Source organism: Myotis lucifugus, unplaced genomic scaffold (genome assembly GCF_000147115.1).
Source record: "Myotis lucifugus unplaced genomic scaffold, Myoluc2.0 scaffold_78, whole genome shotgun sequence".
In the NCBI taxonomy this organism is placed as follows: Eukaryota; Metazoa; Chordata; class Mammalia; order Chiroptera; family Vespertilionidae; genus Myotis; species Myotis lucifugus.
The window spans coordinates 2007673-2030330 of NW_005871126.1; the positions used below are offsets into that span (position 1 = coordinate 2007673).

The following is a 22658-nucleotide window of genomic DNA, read 5'->3' on the forward strand; positions in this document are numbered from 1 at the left end:
GGGGTTGTGCAGGAGGCAGCCGATCAATGCTTCTCTCTCATCCTTGTTTCTATTTCTCTCTCCCTCTCTCTTCCTCTCTGAAATCAATGAATATATATTTTTTAAAAATGCTTCCTTCTGAAATTTGACCATACGGTACTCTCCATTTCTTTTCACTCCATATGAGTTACTGGAGCATCTTGGCTTTTATGACATTGAGGATTATTTGTGAAAGGAGCAAACTTTTCTCTTTGAAGGGAAAGTCATGTGTTATTGGAAAGTTGTAGTGTTTCATTATAATGATGAGAGTTTTCCAGCGAGGATGGCTAGTTAGAGCATAATAAAGGTAACCAAAGCTGTTGGTCTATCATGATCCCTCTTACCTCCCAAAAAGCTCAACAAATGTGCCTTAAATAAGGGTTCTAGTCTCAACCTGCCTCTGAAATGATGTGTGAGTCTGGTCTCAAGTCATTTAACCTGGCCAGGACACAAGTTTACTTATTTTTAAAATACAGATAAGTAGAGCTGTCCTACCTATATATCTGGGAAGAAGGGAAAAATATGAAGCAAAATAGGCTCTAAAGAAAGTAGCCAGGAGGAGACTTTACAACTTAAAAATGGACTTCTCTGCTTGATGGATACATTTACTCATGTGCTGTCAAAGAAAACATGAGATAAGGGATATGAGGCAATTGTTGATCTGAAGCATTCAAAAGAAATGCTTTATAGACTTGAAAATAGTCAAGCTAACTGAAGATTCTATTAGGAAGAAAGTTTTAACTATTCCCATTACATCTCCATGGAATGAAAAGGACAATGCAAAGGTCAGACCAGGGCTAGATTCCCCAATAGGCAACATAACAACAAGAAAAGAAGGGCTATCTGGAAACAAATAACAATTGACATAAAATAGCTTATAGCAGTAATCAGAATGCCCTGTAATTTTGAATTACATAGTCAACTGTTTGGGAACTATACACTTTTTATCCTTGGGGCTGCCAAGGGTTTTAAAATATGAATTTATTCCCCCAAAATTTAACTTTCTGTTTTTATTTTTTAAAAATATTTCTCTCTCTCTTTTTCACTTTTAAATCTTCCTTTTTCTTCATTTAACATTTATTTGTTTTTTGTTCGTTAGCTACCCTCCTCTGTTAATCCTTCTCTACCTCTTCCCCTCTTGTCTTTTCCTCAATTTTTTTCTCCTCTTTCTTGTTTATCAAGTTCTGGGCCTCTAGCTACTTTATTTTTATTTTCCCACAATTGTGAAAATAGACGAACTACCTCCTTTAGAAATATTTGCTGCTGGTGAAACATTTATAACAGTAATCCAGATATGAGCAGATGAGTCGAGAGTTGAAATAGGGAATACCAAATGGTAAGGAGTGGAAACTACATCTGGCTTTTTTTTCTAAATGTCATTGATAACATCCTAAATGATCTTAGAGATACTAGCCTAGAGGTGTTTTCATCCATAGTTTTATCTTCTCTATTATTAATAAAGCCAAATAACGTCATGAAAACATCAATGATAGAAGCAGTCATTTAGACCACCACACAGTAACAGCCCTATTTTTACCCACTCTCCTATTAGAATTGGGATGTTTTCAAATTGTACTTGAAAGAAGTGCGAGTTCTCCCCTGGAAAGGAAAAACATAGAGCTGCAAGTACAGCTCATTATTTTATGCTAAGAAAGTATTGCACAATTGATTTCTTAGCATCAGCTGAAATGGAAAGAATTGGTTTTACCTTGTTTATTTAATAGTCTACTAATAGTACTTTATATTCCTATTATCTCAAATGATGGGTGGTGATCCCCAGCTATCTGCTCTCCTGCATACTCAAACCATTTGCTATTCATTCTTTATACCCATATGGACATATTAGGGTTATAGAAATACAAAGTCTAAATTATGTAGTGTTTTAAAAAATATTTTTAATCTACAGTGTTATCAAATTCTCACTTTTCATGCTTTGTTTTCTAGCCAGTAAGGCCAAAATGTTTATGTCAGAGTTGTTGAAGTAATATTCTGTGTGTATGTGTATGTGTGATTGCATGTTTTATTTTTTATTTCTAAAAATAACATATAGTAAAATTGACTACCTTTGGGGTGAACAATTCTATGAGTGTTAACCACCATTACAATCAGAAAACAAGACAGTTCTATTATCCCCCCAAAATCCCCTTTCATATCCTTGGTCTCTTTGACCACCTCTCCTCTACTGCCCAGAAAGCCTAAACCTGGCTTCCAGGACAGCTGACACTGAGAGAAGCCAGCTATCTTACAGTTTGATTGGTGGTCTTTTAATCTCTCCATTTTATTTTTATTTTTTAAATATATTTTAATGATTTTTTACAGAGAGGAAGAGAGAGGGATAGAGATAGAGAGTTAGAAACATCAATGAGAGAGAAACATCAATCAGCTGCCTCCTGCACACCTCCTACTGGGGATGTGCCCGCAACCAAGGTACATGCCCTTGACCAGAATCAAACCTGGGACCTTTCAATCCACAGGCCGACGCTCTATCCACTGAGCCAAACCGGTTAGGGCTAATCTCTCCATTTTAATATGGCTTTCAGCTCTGTCTCTCATCCTTGAATCTACCATTTCTTTGTTCATACCTTAGAGAGTAAACATTTGGTTTTCTACTTATATTAATTTCTCATCTTCTAAGTATTTAATTGTTGCTTTTAATTTTTACTTTTTAAGTTTTGATTATGACCCAAAACTTCAGTAATTTTTATTAACCTTCCATCGAGTAATTGTTTTAGTGTGGTAAAAATACATAATATAAAATTTATTATTTTAACCATTTTAAGTGTACAGTTCAGTGGTATTAAGTGCATTCACATTGTTGTGCAACCATCACCACTACCCATCTCCAGAACTTTTTTATCATCTCAAACTGAAAGTCCATACCTATTGAACAGTAACACCTGATTTTCCCACCCCTTGCTCCTGTTAGGCACTGTTCTCTATGAATTCTCTATTAGACGTGCCTCATTTAAGTGGAATCATACCATATCTGGCCTTTTGTGTTTGGATTATTCATTTAGCATAATATCTTCACATACATCATGTTGTAGCATGTGTGAGAATTTCCTTCTTTCTAAAGCTGAATAATATTCTACTATTTGTATATACCACCTTTGGTTTACCCATTCATCTATTGATAGATATTGGGGATGTTTTTACTTTTAGACCATTATGAATAATGTTGCTGTGAACAAGTGTGTACAAATATCTGATTCAGTTCCTGCTTTCAAGAATTTGGGGTATAAACCCAGAAGTGGGATTGCTGGATCACATGGAAATTCTATGTTTAATTTTTTTGAGGAACTGACATAATGTTTTCCACAGAGACTATCCCAGTTTACATTTCTACTAGCAATGCACAGCAGCTTCAATTTCTCCACATCCTCACCAACCCTTGTTATTTCCTGTGTGTGTTAATAATGGTCATCCTAATAGGTGCGAAGTGACATCTCATTGTGGTTTGCATTTCCCTAATGATTAGTGATCTTGAGCATCATTCTGTGTGCTCACTGGCCATTTCTATATCTTCTTTGGAGAAATAGAAGGAAGATTATTTTTAATAGAACTTCTGGAAATTGATTTCTGGGTAATGTTTACTTTTACATTGTTCTTACTTGAGGTGGATATTTCATTCATATTTGTTGACTGAAAGAGGGATAAATGAATAAATGAGTAAAACAGTAAGTACTCTCTCCCATTACTGTCCAGAGCATTTGGGTCTCAGTAACTAGTAGATTTACCACCTGGGAAAGGCTCCTTAACTTTGCTAGGCTACATTTTTATAATCTATAAATGAGGATATTAATGCCTGCCCCATAAGATTGTTACACAGATTAAATAATATGTAAAATACTTTTAAAACAGTGACATATCAACATGAAATTTAAGCTTGCTAATAAAATATGTAGTTAATATTTACAATTATCTAATATATAAGTTTTATGAGACATAAAATGCTAATTATTTGTGGGGTTTTTGTTTTGTTTTGTTTTGGTTTTTGCTGTTCATATGTTAGGAGTACCATCTTAAAAATCTAAAATATTTTTAAAGTGTATACTTCACAGGAACCAGTTCAATATCTTTTAAGAAATATTTATTAGCTAAATTAAAGAATGATGAATGAATGAATGTACACAAACATACATATAACTTGAAGTTGCATTTGACCTCTCTGGGTTAAAAATTTTACTAAGTGACTTTTCTTATTACTCAGACAGAATCTAAAATATTGTGTTGCCTCAAACTCTATTGGATTGATATTTAAGAACTCTTAAGTCTCTGGGAAAGTATTGAGTTAAGGGAAACAACAAAAGTTGGAGGTTTTTTGCCTTTTTTAAAATGTGTTTTGATGACTAACATAAACTAAAAGTAACTTTATCTGAATTTTATGTCTGCTTTTTTTCAAATTAAATTTTTGGCATTAGTAGCACCATATCTCTTATTGTCTGCATATAAAATAATAATAATATATCTACTAATTAATTGGATGAAGCTGTGGTATGGCATTTATAGAGGATTTTTTTAACTCTTCATCTAAGTTTGTGGAAGTGTGATATACTAGAAAAGTACAGGATCAATGGTAAGTCAATTTGGTGTTGATTTACTTTAGTGGGTTAGTTGTCCCAATTGTATGAGAGGAAACGCAACTCTCCACTAAGGCATTTTCACTTTAAATAAGATTGACTTTATCTTCACTTTTTTATCATCTTTTTTTTTCTTCTCAAGCTGACTGAGATCAGAAGTTGGTGTTTACATACTGATTTCAACCAAATGTTGAAGTGTAGGGTCAGAAGAGGCAGAAGAGATGATCCAAATATAAGAGAAATGTTAAGATTTTTTTAAAAGCTAATTTGTCACTTCACTCATTGAGTAGGAACTGAATAGACTTCTAACCCTGAAAATACTTTTCTCTTTTTATTGCCTGGAATCTTAAGAGCTTTATCATTGCAGTCATAAAATGAAAATATACACCAAACCCTCAAAGGGCAAGTATGAAATTAAATTATATTTGGGCAGCTGTAACCTTTTAAAACGATCAGATTCCAGTTAATGTATTTCTTCCTGTTCCAAGTGCTGCCATGGTGTTTGATGGTGGGAAGCAGTCCAAAGGGCACTGGGAGATAATAAATTCACTGTAAATTTCACCCCAAGGCATGTCTCGATACACCAAGGCCTCCATTTAGCAAGGCTGACCTAAAACTCTTGTCACATCCAAAGGTCATTTAGGTTGGGGTTGGTGTGTCCCATCTATCTTTCCTTGATGTAAAGAGTGACAGTTGAAACAGGATTGTGCTCATAAACAGTCATCTGAATATGAAAAAGAAGCTGGCTTTGGATAGGAAGGGAACGTGGAGAGAGAGATCCCTGTTACAGTAGCACTGGAAAATGCTGTGCTTTTGCAAAGTCAGGGAAGGGGTGACATGATCTCATGACCTAGTAGCATCTGTTTCAAAGCCACCATGAATTTGAAATGGGCATTAATTGATTTGCTTGATTTAGAATCAGGTACTCTTGCCTCTTGCTTTTTATTTATATGTGTTTTCAAAGCCCGGGGTAACTTTTCGTCATTGTTTTTAAAAGACGCTACTATTTCCAATCTCTTTTTTACTTTACAATAACAATACTTCTTTCTCCCTTTAAAATTGTTCTTTAGAATTAATGTATAAAATGATCCAACACCAGGGAGCAAATTAGGAGAAAAATTGTTTTAAAGAAATAAAGCTTAATATGGTACTGAAAAACAGTGATGCTTTTCTATTTCCCTCCTAATCATGTGCTTTTTTACTGTGGTAAATATGCATAACAATAAATTTATGAATTTAATCATTTAACAACATTAAACATTACAAAATGTACAATTCAGAAGCATTACATCCCTTCACGATGTTTTCAGAGCTTCATATTCATCCCAAATGGAAACACTATACCCACTAGATAATAACTCCGTGTCCCCTCCCCGCCTTCCCTCAGCTCCTGGCAATTTCCATTCCACTTTCTGTCTCTATGAATTAGCCTATTCTAGGTACCTCATATAAGTGGAATCATATAATATTTGTCCTATTGTGTCTGAGTTATTTTACTTAGCATGATGTTTTTAAGGTTTATCCATGTTGTAGCATGTATCTTTCAATCATGCATTTTGAGGAATGATTTTAGTTCTTTTAAGAAAAATATTCATTTACAAATGTTAGAAATCATGGATATATATATTTTTTTTTCTCACAGAAATTGTAAGTAATACATCATGTCATATGGAGGAATATTAAACAACTACTGGATAGATTTAATGAAAGATTATAATCTTGCAAGTCTCTTGGGGGAAAACATTCAAAATCCTTTCATTAAGGAAGAGAACTGTGTTCACAGATGTGTTCTAGGTTTCTAAACAGTGCTTGGCATATAATAGGTGCCCAATAGATAAGCATTAAATGAATCAATCAATTTAAAGCAGGAAAGCTGTAGTTACAATTGTTGATTATTTCTCTGGATGATTCATTTTTTGTTGTTATTGTTAATCCTCACCCGAGCATATTTGTCCATTAATTTTTAAAGAGTGGAAGGGAGGGAGAGAGACAGAGAGAAACATCAGTGTGAGAGAAACACATAGATTGCCTCCTGCACATGCCCCAGAATGAACCGAGGTACATGCCCTTGACCGAATTGAACCTGCAACTTTTCAGGCCCACGCTCTATCCACTGAACCACACAGGCTAAGGCTCTCTGGATGATTTCCATCCTGCATGAAGAACGTGTCCTGTGCAATTGGAAAAGAAGCCTGTTGTGACCCAAGTTGCTAATGAAAGTCCAAACACATTGTAAATGCAAAGTGCGGCCAGCGTGTGTTTTTGTTATTTTAATTGATTTAGAATAATGTGTGATTTGGATGGTGCAAATGGCTCCTTTTTAATATGTCTGTCTTATTCTATTTAAATGGTCTAGAAAAATAAGTTTAGTGACTATGAATTGTAGCCAAATATAGATTTTTTAAACATAGAATTACATTCTTAGTATAAGTTATACAGGAAAGAGCAAATATTTAAATAAGAATGACTCAGCATGTTGAAAATTATATATCCAGATTTATTCTACATTGACTTTGAATCAATTTTAAATCATGTAAAAAAAAGTGATTAGGTAGATGTTACTTCAGTTAAAAGTGGGTTGCAGGTGAACCAAACCCTTTCAATCACTTCTCCTTATTATATTTAGACTAATCTTGTGGAAATGCAAATCTAATGATGCCATTCCTCTTCTTTAAGCTGTTACAGCTTTCCACCTACTTTTGCAAATATCTTTCCCACCCCACTGGAGCCGCACTGGCCTCCTCCCAGGACCCTGTACTTGTCTTGTTCTCTCCCACCATGAGGCTGTTCTGCCAGGACTTTTTCCTACTCCATGTGTGTACTTTCATTTGAAGTAATTATATTTATAGGGAAGCCCTTCCTGATCTGCCGGAGAACATTATATATGCGCTTACAACACCGTGAATTGAGAAGAAAACCCACTGAAACAATGTTTTACTGAAAGTAGCCAAAGGGAAGAAGCAGGGCGAAAATGCTAGGCAAAGTGGCCTCTTGAATATTTGTCACTTCCTGCCCTACATGTGCAGTAATACCGTTTTTATCAGAAGAACCCAGCCTCTGTCAGCAGCACTGTTAGACTTGCCCTTCTCAGGCTTGTCCAACTCTTTGACCCAAAGCCCCAGATCCTACGACTGTATTAAAATGACCAGAAAAAAAGAAAGTCCATAAGGCATAGAGGTTAAGAGTTTTAGGCTCTCTAAAAAGACTTGGATTCTAACCTCAGCTTTGCCTCTTACCTGTTGTTTGGACAAATTATTTTTACTTTCTCTGTCTTTCGGTGTCCTCCTCCACTAAATGCAAACAAGATCTATTTCCTAAGGCTGTTGATAAGGTTCAGAAAGATGTAAGCATACAATTAGCATCTGTCAATCAACTTTGGCTCTTATGGTTACTTTTGCTGCTATTGTTATTCTGTGCCTGTCTTTCTCTTGAAATTTAGATCAATTTATCTTAAATAATCAGCACTAATGTTAATAGGCAATACTGCCTTAATCTTCAAGGTTTACAAGGAAAACAATGAAGAAGAAAATAAGGGGGAAGTCCAAAGGAAGCAGTCCTTTTCATTTTTACCCATCATACGTGTTGTCTATTAGTACTAGCAACGAAACAAAAACAATTAAAGAGAAAAATCTTGAATGGCTGTGCTTTCTTCAGGGAGAGTAGATTTCTGTCACCAGACAATCAAGAAACCCTTTACTCTTGAAGCTTTAACCTTTGGCCTTGGAAATTATTGCTGACTCAGAGTTCAGGAGACATCCTATTTCCACTGACCAGCAGGGAGGGGAATCCCAATGCGGTAGAGGGAGATGATTTCATCACATGAAGTTTAAGTTTGGAAAGCATTTTCACATGGTAACATGGGTCCCCATGTGGGAGGTTTATCTGGCACAAGCTAGAAAGAGAATGACCATGGATACTCATACTTCTGGAGCTGCTGGTTGCTTAACCTTTGGCAAGTTATTGAATCACTAAGAGCCTTCCTTTTTTCCACTGAGCACACAGAATTGTTATGGCGACCCCTGAAGCAGCAGCCAGACTTCTGGGCTGGCTCAGTATCGCCACTGAGCAAATCCTGGCTCTTCCTTATGTGCGCCTTACACTTTGAAGTATCTAGCAACCATTCATTCTGGAAGTGAGTCTGATTTTTATCCTATGCAGAATAATACTCAGTCTGGTTTATTATGGACGAGTAATTCCTTTTGTATTGGATAAAATGCTATTTTTTAAAATTTTGATGACTCTTACACCCCTCCCCAATCTATTGGGTTAAAATGAACAATAGTTTCACAACTATGAACTTAGGCGAACAGAAGTGTTTTCTTTAAAAATCTTTCTCATAATCCTCAGTTTTCCTGCATTAAATGATGAATAGTCGGTAACAACAGAACTTCCCCACCCTGGTAAACAAGCATTTCTCTTCTTATCGTTACTCTGAAAGGAATCTCATCAGTGTTTTATTGTTCCCAATAGATTAAACCAGTTAGAGATATGAGTATAGGAACTGGCATATAAAGATTTGAAGAGCTTTCCAGCCAGTGTCCTCTTACCTTGCCAAATGGAGATGTATTTACTGGTTGGTGACCTCAGGCACAGACGCAGTACTCATCCTCCCCCAGTAACGAGCAGCAAGTCTGAAGCGGCATAAAAAGGGTCAATGGAATAGGTCATACATCATATGGGGAGGCAGATGTTGGAACATATTGTAATGGATTACTGTGCAGTACATGGAGATGGCTTGTGGAGGAGAAAAAGCAGGGAGGGAGAGCAGGAGAGAGAAACTATCAGTTGGTGTTTTCTTGCCTGACTCGCGCAAATAGATCTGGTTCTTTACAGAACTGCTTCAGTTTTAAAAGTCAAAATGTGTGTGTGTGTTTTCTAGCTAGTTAAGATTTACTTGTATGTGATAAAATGAAGAAAGCCTTTTTAATCAGTTGATTTCAAGTGTTTCTTCTTTATATGCTTTGGTATCTGCAATGTGACAGAAACAGCACGAGAGCATCATACCTGTGAAAAGGGTCTTAGGATTTAAGTCAGCTCACATGCATTCTGTAATTTTGAGCAGGATGCCACTTTCACACCCTCTCTGCACTCCACCCCTAATGGATAGCTCTGTATTCCATCCAAGTATCACACTGAGTGGGGCTCAATTTGGAATAAATAATAAAGATCTGTGTATTATTAATATTTGGTGAGAGCAGTTGGACATAGATAACATAGCTTCTTTGTTCAATTACAGTTCAGATTTAATATTATTGTGTATTAGTCTCAGGTGTACAGCCCAGGGGTTGGACAATCAGATTCTTTACAAGTGTCCTGCCCTGAAATTTCCAGTACCTACTTGGCAACTTGTGGCTTTTAATGGTAAAAATGCACTACAGCGAGACATAATATTTTGCTTTTTTAAAAAAATATATTTTTATTGATTTCAGAGAAGACGAGAAAGGGAGAAATAAACATAGAAACATCAATGATAAGAGAGAATCATGGATTAGCTGCCTCCTGCATGGCCCCTACTGGGGACTGAGTCCACAACACAGGCATGTGCCCTGACCGGGAGTCAAACCATGACCTCCTGTTTCATAGGTCGATGTTCAACCACTGAGCCATGCTAACTAGGCTAATATTTTACTTTTTATTCCAGCTTTTCCAAGACATATTACCCAGGAGTGATATATCTATATCTATCTATAGCTATATCTATATCTATATCTATATCTATATCTATATCTATATCTATCTATATATCTATATCTATATGTATATCTATATGTATATCTATATCTATATCTATCTATATCTATATCTATATCTATATCTATACATATATTTATATCTATCTATATATAATTAGAGGCCTAGTGCACAGATTTGTGCACTGGTGGTGTCCCTCGGCCTGGCCTGCACCCTCTTGCAATCCAGGTCCTCTCAGGGGATGTCAGACTGCTGGTTTTGGCCCAATCCCCACAGGCCAGGCTGAGGGACCCCACTGGTGCACGAATCCATGCACCGGGCCTCTAGTATGCATATAAGATCTTTGGTTAATCTCTTCCTGCCCTTCCCCTCCCCCCTTCCCTCTGAGATTCATCAGTCTGTTCCATGTTTCCATGCCTGTGCATTGAGCGTCTTCCCCCTGGTGGTCAGTGCGCATCATAGCTACCAGTAGAATCGTCACTTAAATATATATATATATATATATCTACACTAATAAAAGAGAAACATGGTAATTAGCGTACGACCGCTACCCTTTTCATTGGCTAATCAGTGAGTATATGCAAATTAACTGTCAGTCAAGATGGCGGCAGGCAGCCAGGCACTGAAGCGAGCATGAGGCTTGCTTGCTGCGGACTCCAACGTTCCCCACCTCACTTGCCGGCCTCTCAGCTGCAACTCTAAGCAACTATGTACTATGTTGCAAATAAGAAGGTAAACAAAACCCCAGAAACCAGCCGGACTGAAACCCAGCCGGACCGAAACATTGTATCCATGTTTTCAGCAGCGAGGCCTCAGAGCTAAAGCTGGCCCAGAATAAAAAAAAAAAAAAGAAAAGAAAACAAGGAGCGGTTGGAAGCTTTAGTCACTCGCCACCCTTAAAACAGCCCTCAGCCCCTCACCCAGACTGTCCAGGCACCCCAGTGGGGACCCCCACCCTGATCCAGGACACCCTTCAGGGCAAACCAGCCGGCCCCCACTGGTGCACCAGGCCTCTATTCTATATAGTAAAGGGTAATATGCCTCCCGGCACCGGGATCAGCGTGACAGGGGGCAGCGGCCAAACCCCCTGATCGCCCTGCAGCTCTGTGTGTGACAGGGGGCGGGGCCACAACCTTCCTATCCGCCCTGCTCTGTTCGTGACAGGGGAAGGCACCCCAACTCCCTGATCAGCCCTGCTCTGTGCCTGATAGGGGGGAGCTCCCCAATCCCCTGATCCGCCCTGCGGCTCTGTGTTTGACAGGGTGCAGCACACCAACCCCCTGATCGGCCCTGCTCTGTGTGTGACAGGGTGCGGCGCCCCAACCCCCCTCCCCACGGGCCCTGCTCTGTGTGTGACAGGGTAGAGCCATAACCTCTCCATCGGCCCTGCCCCGAGTGTGACAGTGGCGGTGCCCCAACCCCCTGATCGGCCCTGCTCTATGGGTGATAGAGGGTGGCGCCCCAACCCCCCTCCACGGGCCTTGCTCTGTGTGTGACAGGGTAGAGCCATAACCTCTCCATTGGCCCTGCCCTGAGTGTGACAGGGTGCAGCGCCCCAACCCCCTGATCGGCCCTGCTCTGTGTGTGACAGGGTAGAGCCATAACTCTCCATTATCGGCCCTACTCTGTGAGTGGGTGCAGCGCCCCAACCCCCCTGATCGGCCCTGCTCTGTGTGTGACAGGGGGCGGTGCCCCAGCTCCCCCTATCGGCCCTACTCTGTGAGTGACAGGGGGGAGCTCCTCAACCCCCTGATGGGCCCTGCTCTGTGAGTGACAGGGGGCAGCGCCCCAACCACCTGATCGGCCCTGCTCTGTGCATGACAGGGGGTGGTGCCGCAACCTCCCCATCGACCCTGCCTTGAGTGTGACAGGGGGCGGCGCCCCAACTCCCCAATCGGCCCTGCTCTGAGCCTGACCAGGGGCTTCACTTAGGGATTGGGCCTGCCCTGTGCCACCCGGGAGCAGGCCTAAGCCAGCAGGTCATTATCTCCCGAGGGGTCCCAGACTGCGAGAGGGCACAGGCCGGGCTGGAGGACCCCCCTCCCCCCGCCCCCCGAGTGCACAAATTTTTGTGCACCGGGCCTCTATTATATATATATATATATATATATATATATATATATATATATATGGAGGTGTGGATCATAATAGGAATAGTTTCTGCCTTGGAGCCCCTACCAGCCAGCCCCTTGTTTTCTCAGAAATGTTTCCAAGTGGCTCACCTGTTTCCTCTGAAGGCAGACCTTCCTCTACCTTCCCCTTGTGGCTTGTCCTCCTGCTGTCTTAAATCACCTCTGGATGTCAGCTGACCATCCAGCCTTAGAAGTCTCTGTCCACTCAGGTCATTTCCTTACATAATCTGCTTTTGACTCTTATGTTCCAGTAGCTCCAACTTGTTCATTTTTTAAATTATGCACCATTGAGATGACTATAAGTTTCCTCCATTTGGACAACTCTGAGTTGACATACTCTTTCAGTTTGTTGTATTTCTTGCTCTCAAGTTTAGAAATTGTGTCCAGCCTGCTGGCATGGCTCAGTGGTTGAGTGTCGACCTATGAACCAGGAGGTCACAGTTCAATTTCTGGCCGGGGCACATGCCTGAGTTGTGGGCTCTATCACCAGTGTAGGGCGTGTGGGAGGCAGCAAATCAATGATTCTCTCTCATCATTGATATTTCTATCTCTCTCTCCCTCTCCCTTCTGCTCTGAAGTCAATAAAAATAAGTTTTTTAAATAAAGAAGAAATTGTGTCTAAATGCAAAAGATCCTGAATCTCCCAGGTTGTGTGTACTTATTTGAACTTGCCCCCCAAGGTGACTGACTAATCCCTGGTATACCCAGATGCTACTCCCTTCATGCCCTTTGGATAAACACTCCAGCTGGAATTTTGCATTGGAGATGAAATGAAAACTCTTACCAAGTTCCCCAGGTAACTTCCTCCAGTCACCTTCTCCCATGATTTATGTTAGAGCTGCTGAAGCAGCAAGAGAAATGCTTCACTCCTCCAGTCCTGACTCCACTTCTATGGATTAACCACTGAGGAGGCTAGGAGAGAACTCTAACCATCGACTCCTTACTCCAAGCCTTTCGTCCATACATAGAATTGTCTAAGAGTCTCAATCTTGAAATCTAGCTGTCAGCTCTGTCTAGACTTCGTTCTTTTCTAGCAGTCACCTTAGTGGTTAATACAAGTCATTATGTTTCAGAGCTCACTGTATTTGGCATGCTAGCATTCTTTAATGGGTACAGAGCTAGTGTTCTGTTGATGGACCCTGGGGTTTCTTTCAGTTTTTGGCTATTGTGACTAATGTTGCTCCAATCATGGGTGTACAGATATCTGTTCCAGTTCCTGCGCTCAGTTATTTTGGGTATAGACCCAAAAGTGGGATTGCTGGATCATATGGTGGTTCTGTTTAATTTTTTGATGAATTGTCATACTGTTTTCCATAGCAGCTGCACCATTTTATATTCCCACCAGCAATGCACAAGGGTTCCAATTTCTCCACATCTTCAACACCCTTTGTAATTTTCTTTTTTTGTTTGTTTGTTTTTTAATAATAGTCATCCTATTGTGACGTGGTACATTGTGGTTTGCATCCAGATATTTTGAAGGTTTGTTTGTCACAATGGGAGAGTGAAACATACTTTATTTAACTTTATTAGCATGATTTGTAAAATGTAATTTTTTATAAATTTGGCATGTGATTTTCTATTTGCACTTTGCATTTTTGCCTTGGGATCCAGTAAAATTTAAGGCCTATCTTTTTTTTTTTTTTTTTTTTTTTTTTTTTTTACAATATACTTGAATAACATCCAAAGGAAGAGCTGACAATATTAGGGAAAGAAAGTCCATATTTAAACTTAAGTTGCTCTGATAATTTTCTGTGAAGAAACATTGTGAAAAATAATGTGCAAAGCAGATTTATTCACATTGAAACATGCTGATATGTTTTGAAAGATTTTCTCCAGTACATTAGTTTCTCTTTAAACTCCACATTTAAGTTACATTAAGAAGCTGAATTTAAGCTATAAAGATAACACTTATAGAGCCTTGAAATTGCTTTCTGAATTTTTTCCTCACAAAAGTTATTTTTGTCCCTTCCCTTAAAAAAGCAAATGCTTTCCTTACACATCACATCTAACATATATCATAGAGTTTGATTTAAATTTTAGAAGTACACATTTACCTATTTTTAAAATCCTAATAAATGACAATGCACGTGTTTTAAAACCTCTAATCCAAGTGGTTAACACAGTGAATATATATTAACTCTTATTGCCAGATTTCAGACCCTGCACTTAAAAAAAATCACCTGTCATTTCTATGAATATATTTGAACTTCAAGGTGCTATTAATCAGAGAGTTATTTTTGAAAATTTAGGTCTATATTTGTTTGCTTATTGGAGAGTTTAGAAGTCACTACTAATTTCTGAGTGAGCTTTCTTGAGCATCAAGAGTGATAAAGGACTTGAACTTCCAGCCCAATTAAAGTAAAATTGGTTTCATTAAACATTAAAATATGAAAGATTCATTTATAGTTACAGTATACTTTTTTCTCTCATTTATGGACTGATGTGGGATATGAGATAACACTCAGAGAAAATTATTCTACCTATAAAAATAATTTTAATTCAACAAAAACAATATTAAATGGTTTTGTAGCCAGTTAGCCCTCTCCATTCAGATAACGGCAGGCAATGTCAAAGTTCAAAAATTTCTTAAAGAATCAGTATGTTTTACCATACAGCATTTAGAAAAGACAATGTTTTTAGTCATAATTTTAATGTCATTTTTAAATTTTTATTCTGTGCTTTTGTACCCAGCTCTCCTATCTAGTGTGAAGTTGGGTGACATGGAAAGGAGAGAGGTGAGAAGTAAGAAAAAGGGAGGGTAAGGACAAAGAGAAGAGTAGACATGACTTATTTTGCACTGTTTTCCCATTAAAATATGAATGTCCCTCTCTCTTAATCCATGGCTGCAGTAGGGGAAGATAAGATAGTTGAATCAAACCATATACTGTCATATACTAATGACTCCTGAGTAACTGTCAGAATGTAGTGTCAGCCCTGTCTCCTGGGACTTTATGCAAATTTTTCTCACAAAAAAGGAACACCTGTCCCGACCGGTTTGGCTCAGTGGATAGAGCGTCGGCCTGCGGACTGAAGGGTCCCGGGTTCGATTCCAGTCAAGGGCATGTACCTTGGTAACGGGCACATCCCCAGTGGGGGGTGTGCAGGAGGCAGCTGATCGATGTTTCTCTCTCATTGATGTTTCTAACTCTCTATCCCTCTCCCTTCCTCTCTGTAAAAAATCAATAAAATATATTTAAAAAAAAAAGAAAAGAAAAAAGAAAGGAACACCTGATAATAGATTCTAGTTCAAATAGAAAATTAAGCTTTGATTTAAGTAATAAAAAAGGATCCCCCAAAATAGTTTCATCTACTAAAAGTTTAGTTCCTAGTACTTTTTACTCTCTAAATAATAAATATGTGGGATTCAGTAAGTACTCTATATCCACTGATCAGATATAAGGCATTTCTCATTTGTCTTTTCCAAAATATTTAAGAATATCTGTATTCTTAATGTCTTGGTTCTATTGTCTTTCCAAAAAGATATTAACTTTTTCTAATAATCTTCACCTAATTTTTCTGTTCATAATTCTAAATTGACTTATTTAGGTACTATTACAATAATGGGTATATTAATCTACCTTTTGTTCTTATGCTGATAAGATGTTGAAATTAATTTTGTGCCTTTTAAGTGAGTGGAATTAATGAATGAATGAATGATTTTCATCAACATCACCAATAGCTATTTTTTCCTAATTTCTCAAATAATAAAGTGATGCCAGTTTCTTTTCAGATTTTTAAAATGTCATTATCATTTTTAAATATATATTAAATATATCCTGAAAATGTAGTTTTGTTAAACATTAATGATATTCTACAGTTCATTTCTACCTTTACTCATTTCTTCTTTCTTCCTTCTAGGATTTTCTGAGAAAGCACTAAATAATAGAGACATAATCCCTGCCTTCAAGGAGTTGGCTAGGCAGTAAATGGTGTGAGGGAACAAATCGTGATATATAGTTTCATCACTACTTAATGCTTTGAGTCCAAATACTCCAGATGGCAATTAAACACTAGGCTAGTAGCCAATGGGAGAAGTTGTGTTTTTAGCAATTTGGGGAAAATAGCTTACTTATTAGGGTGAAGTGGCAAGAACTTGCCATCTCAAGTAATTAATGAAGTAATTTACCTCAGAATTTAAATAGGCTGTGTGGTGGAATTTCTCCACTCCTAGCACTGAAAAGTACTAAACACGAGCTTAGACTATCTGAGTAAAATGATTACCTTCATAAGAAAATACAATCATATCTAACTGGTTAAAAGCTATGATATCCAAATACAACTGTAGTACCCCCCCCCAATTAGCAATTAATTAATAGTGCGAATTAGCACTATCACCTATACGAATTAATTAGTTCAAGTTAAAATATCTGTTCTTTATCATCCCATCAGACTTTTTTAAAACATGTTTTTTATTGATTTTAGAAAGAGCGGAATGGAAAGATAGAAACATCAATGAGAGAGAAATATGGACCAGCTGTCTCCTTCACTCCACCTATGGGGGAGCAGGGGTTCGAGCCCACAACCCAGCATGTGCCCTGATGGGAATCAAACCAGTGACCTCTTGGTGCATGGGATGGTGCTTGATCCACTGAGCCATACCAGCCAGGCCAGACTTTATTTTGACCCTACATTGGATCATTACAACTCAGCACCAGGAATGCCTGCTAATGAACTCCCCACCCACTCTCAGCCTAGCAGTGCTTTGGTACACATGGCACAGGCTAGGAAAAAACAAACACTGATTAGGTTTGGCTAAGATAAATACAATTCAAGCTCATATTTTTATAGATACATTGCATCATGCTCTTAATACCTAAAGCAGTGTTTAATGAGCTATATGTTAGGGGAAGCCCCTGACTTAGTGGTTCTAGCATTTTTACTACCACAATGCAAAATTATAGGAAATTTTCTGTGTTACTTACTTCTTCCCTTTTCTAAAAAAAAAAAAAGAAAGAAAGAAAGAAAAGAAAATATATGTGTATATGTGTTTTGGCTGTCTTACAAAGATAATACAATGACTATGTACACTAATGAGAATGTATGATAGGTGAATATTTATGTACTATATCTATGAAATGAAGACTTTATATAAATTACATGACTCATCCAGTTCAGTTTCTTTTTAATTTTCTCCAGTTAGTATGAATTTGAAGTCATTTTCCCCTCTTCATTGTCACAAGTGTTACTTTTCAACTCAAGTTATTATTAAAAATATCACTACTAAATTTTGATAACCTCATAACTGATAAATTTTGCCTTATCTTTGTTTTAGTTAAAAATGTCATATATATTGCTCTCAAACATTAAGTGGCTTTCTCTTGTCCACATATTAAATTTAAACCCTTTTGCCTGTATTTCAAGTTTTTCTAGAAGGTGAACTAAGCTTACAAATCCACTACTATTTTACTCTTCCCAGGACATACACTCAATTAGGTCATTGTTCTTTCTACCACATCCTCTCAACTACTCGCTGCTCCACACTATCCTGTGTTCCCTTTGCAACAACTAAATTACTCCTGCCCCTGTACCTTTCTTTAAATTATTCTCCCTTTCTAGAATGCCACCTCCAGCTTAGCTATATATCTTTTGTGAAAACATATCAGAATGCACTGACTGATTTCCTGTTTTTTTTTTCAGTAGCATGAAGTTATAGTACATGAATAGTCTCACTGTTTTATGTTTATCAATCTTTACTTAGTAAAGAAATTATGTTTATACACTTTCTGTATCCTTCACCATACTACTATAGTCTAGAGCAGTGATGGTGAACCTATGACACGCGAACTCATTTTTTGGTTGATTTTTCTTTGTTAAATGGCATTTAAATATATAAAATAAATATCAAAAATATAAATCTTTGTTTTACTATGGTTGCAAATATCAAAAAATTTCTATATGTGACACGGCACCAGAGTTAAGTTAGGGTTTTTCAAAATGCTGGCACGCCAAGCTCAAAAGGTTCGCCATCACTAGTCTAGAGTATATAGCAGGATGTGAGCATATATATTACCTAATTGCCTGGCTTATGTGGCTCAGTGGTTGAGCATCGACTCATGAACCAAGAAGTGGCTGGCTCTATTCCTGGTCAAGGCACATGCCCAGGCTGTGGGCTCGATCCCTTGAAGGGGGCCTATGTGAAGCAGCCAATCAATGTTTCTCATCAGTGTTACTATCTCTCTCCTTCCATCTCTCTAAAAATCAATAAATACATAAAAAATTATTAGTTATTTATCAAGCATTCTTTGCCATGTGTTTTTTCTGAGTATTTTATACACATTAAGTGATTTGTTTCTCACAGCAACCCTACTAAAAGTTTTATTTATCCTTGAATTTGCAGATTATAGATTTGTGCCTCATTTTAGTTGCCCAAGGTCACTGGCTCAGACATGGGATTAGAATTGAGGTTTGCCTTACTTTTAACTGTTCCACTAGAGGTAGAAATCAAGGTCCTTAAAGGAGCTCAAAATGCTGGAAAGACAACAATTTAGGCTTATGGAACAATGTGAGACAAAAGTGATGATTATATGTATCGATACATAAAGAAACATACTTATGAACATATGACCACCAAGAATACACTAAGTAATCAATGAGTAGATTCAATTTAATCATATGTGATTGTTTTGTTTACTTAAAAAATCATTGTCTGATTTACTGCAGGGATCGGGAGAGGGAAATGGAATAAAAAATGCAATATTTTAAGCAATATAAAGACAGGCAAACCTAATACTCTATGATGTTGTGTGTTCATTAGTTTTAAGATAACAGTCAAGTTATTGTGCAAGGCAAAAGAGTTATTCTGTTAGTCTGGTTAACCTCATGATGTGAGCATTATTGTAAAGCTTTAGTTCTTTATGTTTAGAGTTTCAATTTGTTTTTAGAACAACTTAACTGTTAAAGTAATTTAGTAATTTATTATAATGCATCTTATTATTTAACTCTTGGTTTTATCTGCCATCCTTTCAAGAAAAATGTTAGGCCTGGTGCATGAAATCTTGCATGGATAGGGTTCCTAGGCCTGGCCTGTGATCAGGGCTGATCTGCAGGGTGACCGGCGGGGCGATCAGGGGCCCCCGTTGGCACCTGCCTTGGCTGGCATGGGGCCTGCCAGCTGGGGGCAGCTCCTGCATTGAGTGTCTGCCTCCTGGTGGTCAGTGTGTGTCATAGCGACTGGTCGTTCCACTGGTTGTTCTGCCATTCGTTCCACCGTTTGGTCGATTTGCATATTAGGCTTTTATTATATAGGATTGTATATGCATATAAAAGACGTCTGTTATATAGTTCACAGGATGCTTATAACTTTGGGTGGCTTTTGAATCCCCACCACATGTCACTCCTTCCCTCTCAACAAGATCAACCAGTGGTTCTGGGATTGTAGATCTCACTGAGTACAAACACTATTGTTATTTTTAATTTTGCCTTAAGAGTGTGTAATAAATCAAATATTAATCATCTCTTTACTCCCTTCTTTTAACATCAGTCAACATACATATTTTAATGGATAGACAAATGACCTTAATTTTTTATAAGGTTGAATGATGTCACAGCAGCATTTATTTTGTAAGTTACTATCCCTTACATATATAGCTAGGTGTGAGAACCACTGTTGGCCTCTTTAAATCAACTGAAATTTCCTGTTAACTTGTGAATAGCCAGATTAGGATTCAGCAGTATTAAAATGTCTGGTTTATGTTAAAATTCCAGCAGACCTGAGATTCATTAGATTCTCTAAGACTTGAAGCCTTTTTATGCTTCTGTAATGTAATGTAAATTTAAGGAACACATATTATTTGATACAAATTAAAATTTATTCTAAATAGAGGCCAATGAGGAAAATCAGATGTGCTTGGTAGCAAATCCAGCGATCTGCGAATAGTGAGAAGTTTATATCAGAATTGGGGGAAAATAACTATATATTGTCCCTCCATCCAGATTTAAAATTTTTCACATTCTGCTAAATAGAAATGAAAAGAATATTAATTTAAATTTTTGATCTGACTATTTGAATCTAAAACAACCTCCTTGTTTTAAGATACCACATCATATAGCTATCATTATCAAATTAAAAGTTTTCTCTATTATTAAATTGACTTTGAGAATATTTTACTGGTTATTTAGTAAGAATGATTATGTGATGGCTTAGCAAAGTGTGTATGTTTAGACCGTAATCCTGAAAACCCTAATCCTCAAGATAATTTCAGGTTTGTCTTTGTTTAGATATTATGAAGTAAAGTGGACTTCTGGCAGCATCTTAATTTTTAACGGTGTAGGTAGATTGACCAGATAATGTTCTTCCAAAACTCCTTCCATTCCAGCTCAATGGCTTTTTTGTATTTCTACACAACTAACAATCACAAAAAATTGTTACAGGTGCTCATTTCAACAAGTCTGAAAAAAAAGGCATAGTATTTTAAACATGAATAATAGGAAAATTACTTTGTATATGAAGCTGCATTATTTTTAACACACTGTGTAAAATTTAAAATATAGAACAAAAAGAGGTCTTGACCAAAGAAGGATATACCTGCCTTCCAGAGATCTTGGGAAAGAGTAACTATAAAGCCTGTTGTTTGCTTAGAACCTCTGCGCATTCCGAAGCTGAAACCTCTTATATGTAGTCTCTGTGACTCCTCCCATAAAAAGTAAGTCATGGAAGTTCAGCTGACAGCTTCTTTCTTTAAATATTCCAGGGCATTAAGCAAAAATACCCAGAGGAAAAATACCATATCTGAATGTAGGTACTTTCTGAAGGGTGCATTAATTTTATCACTGAGTCTTTTTTCAATGTCCCCCTCTTTCTCTCTGTTTCTTCTGCAGCAGTTATATGCTGCCCAGCTGGCTGCGATGCAGGTATCCCCAGGAGGAAAGCTCCCAGGCATACCCCAAGGCAACCTCGGTGCTGCTGTATCTCCTACCAGCATTCACACAGACAAGAGCACAAACAGCCCGCCACCCAAAAGCAAGGTACTCTTTTGAAGAAGCTATGTATTTTACCATTGAGAGTTTTACTTTTCATTCAGTGATATTTATTGAATATCTATTATGTGCCAGCAATGGGGCTAAACTGTGGGTGTTTAAGGAGATAAGAGTCTAGTAGGATCAGTGAAGTGTGCGTGTAAATTTACACACATACATTTAGCATCACTTATTCCATAGCTATTGTAAGAAATGAGTGCTACAAAGATTTATAAGATAGTAGACTGTACGCAAGTAGCTTACAGTGTGATAAAATGGATACCCATACTCTATGATTCAAAGTCTTATAAAGACTTACAGAGAAGGTGCTTTGGAAGTTATTAGAACAGAGAGATGAACTTCAGTGAGAGACTGTGGGAAAGGTTTCCCAAAGAAGGGGCGACTGAAATAGAACTTAAAATATAAGTACAATTAGGGCTTATAGAAAATGTTTGATTTAAATATCAGTCACTTATAATGTGTTATGGTATCAGTATAATTTCAGATATATCATTCATCCAATGCAATTATCAGGTAAAGATATGAAGATAATAGTGTTATAAGTAAGACTATTTAGAGCTAGTTTAGTTTTAGGAGCTAAAGAAACATTTCCTGAGAGACCATGAAAAAGGATCAGGGGAGGTTTTAATAATTTGTGTCTTGATTTAGAAGAAGAGGAATGCAGAAAAATTAAATGTTTGTGTTTGTAAAGACCTGACTTATTATATGATACTAGGGGCCTGGTGCATGAAATTCGTGCACTGGAGGTTGGGGGGTGTCCCTCAGCCCACTCTCACATACTGGGAGCCCTCAGGGGATGTCCTAGTGATGGCTTAGGCCCACTCCCTGCTCCCCTTGGGGATAGGGCCTAAGCCGCAGTCTGGCCTTCATTTGTGAGAGGTGACCGGGCTGATCAGGGGAAGGCACCAGCCCCATCACCCCGCTGCTGCAGCCACTGCCAGTCACCGCAGCCAGCAAGGTTTTTCATCAGCAGGGACTCCAGTCCCTTCACCATGAAAAAATGACAACTTTCTTTAGGCATTTTCAAGATGTGTCTTTTATATAATAATTTCTTTATTAGTTTTTTTAATCCTCACCTGAGGATATGTTTCCATTGATTTTTAGAAAATGTGGAAGAAAAAGGGAAAGACAGAGAGAAACATCAAAGTGAGAGAAACACTTTGATTGGTTGCCTCCTGCATGAGCCCTGAACTGGGCCCCGGCCAGGGAGGAGCCTGCAACCTAGGTACATGCCCTTGGTCAGAATTAAACTCAGACCCTG

The 22658-nt window shown here is 37.9% G+C and overlaps 1 protein-coding gene across 1 annotated transcript in view; it reads left to right on the forward strand.

Annotated features, from left to right (window-relative positions):
• The window catches only part of SOX5 (SRY-box 5), a 393207-nt gene that overhangs the window by 298653 nt on the left and 71896 nt on the right, over positions 1 to 22658 (forward strand). Inside the window, exon 10 of the mRNA XM_006090652.3 lies at positions 21239 to 21385. Within this exon, the coding sequence (XP_006090714.1) occupies positions 21239 to 21385 (147 nt within the window). The remainder of the gene's footprint in view (positions 1 to 21238; positions 21386 to 22658) is intronic.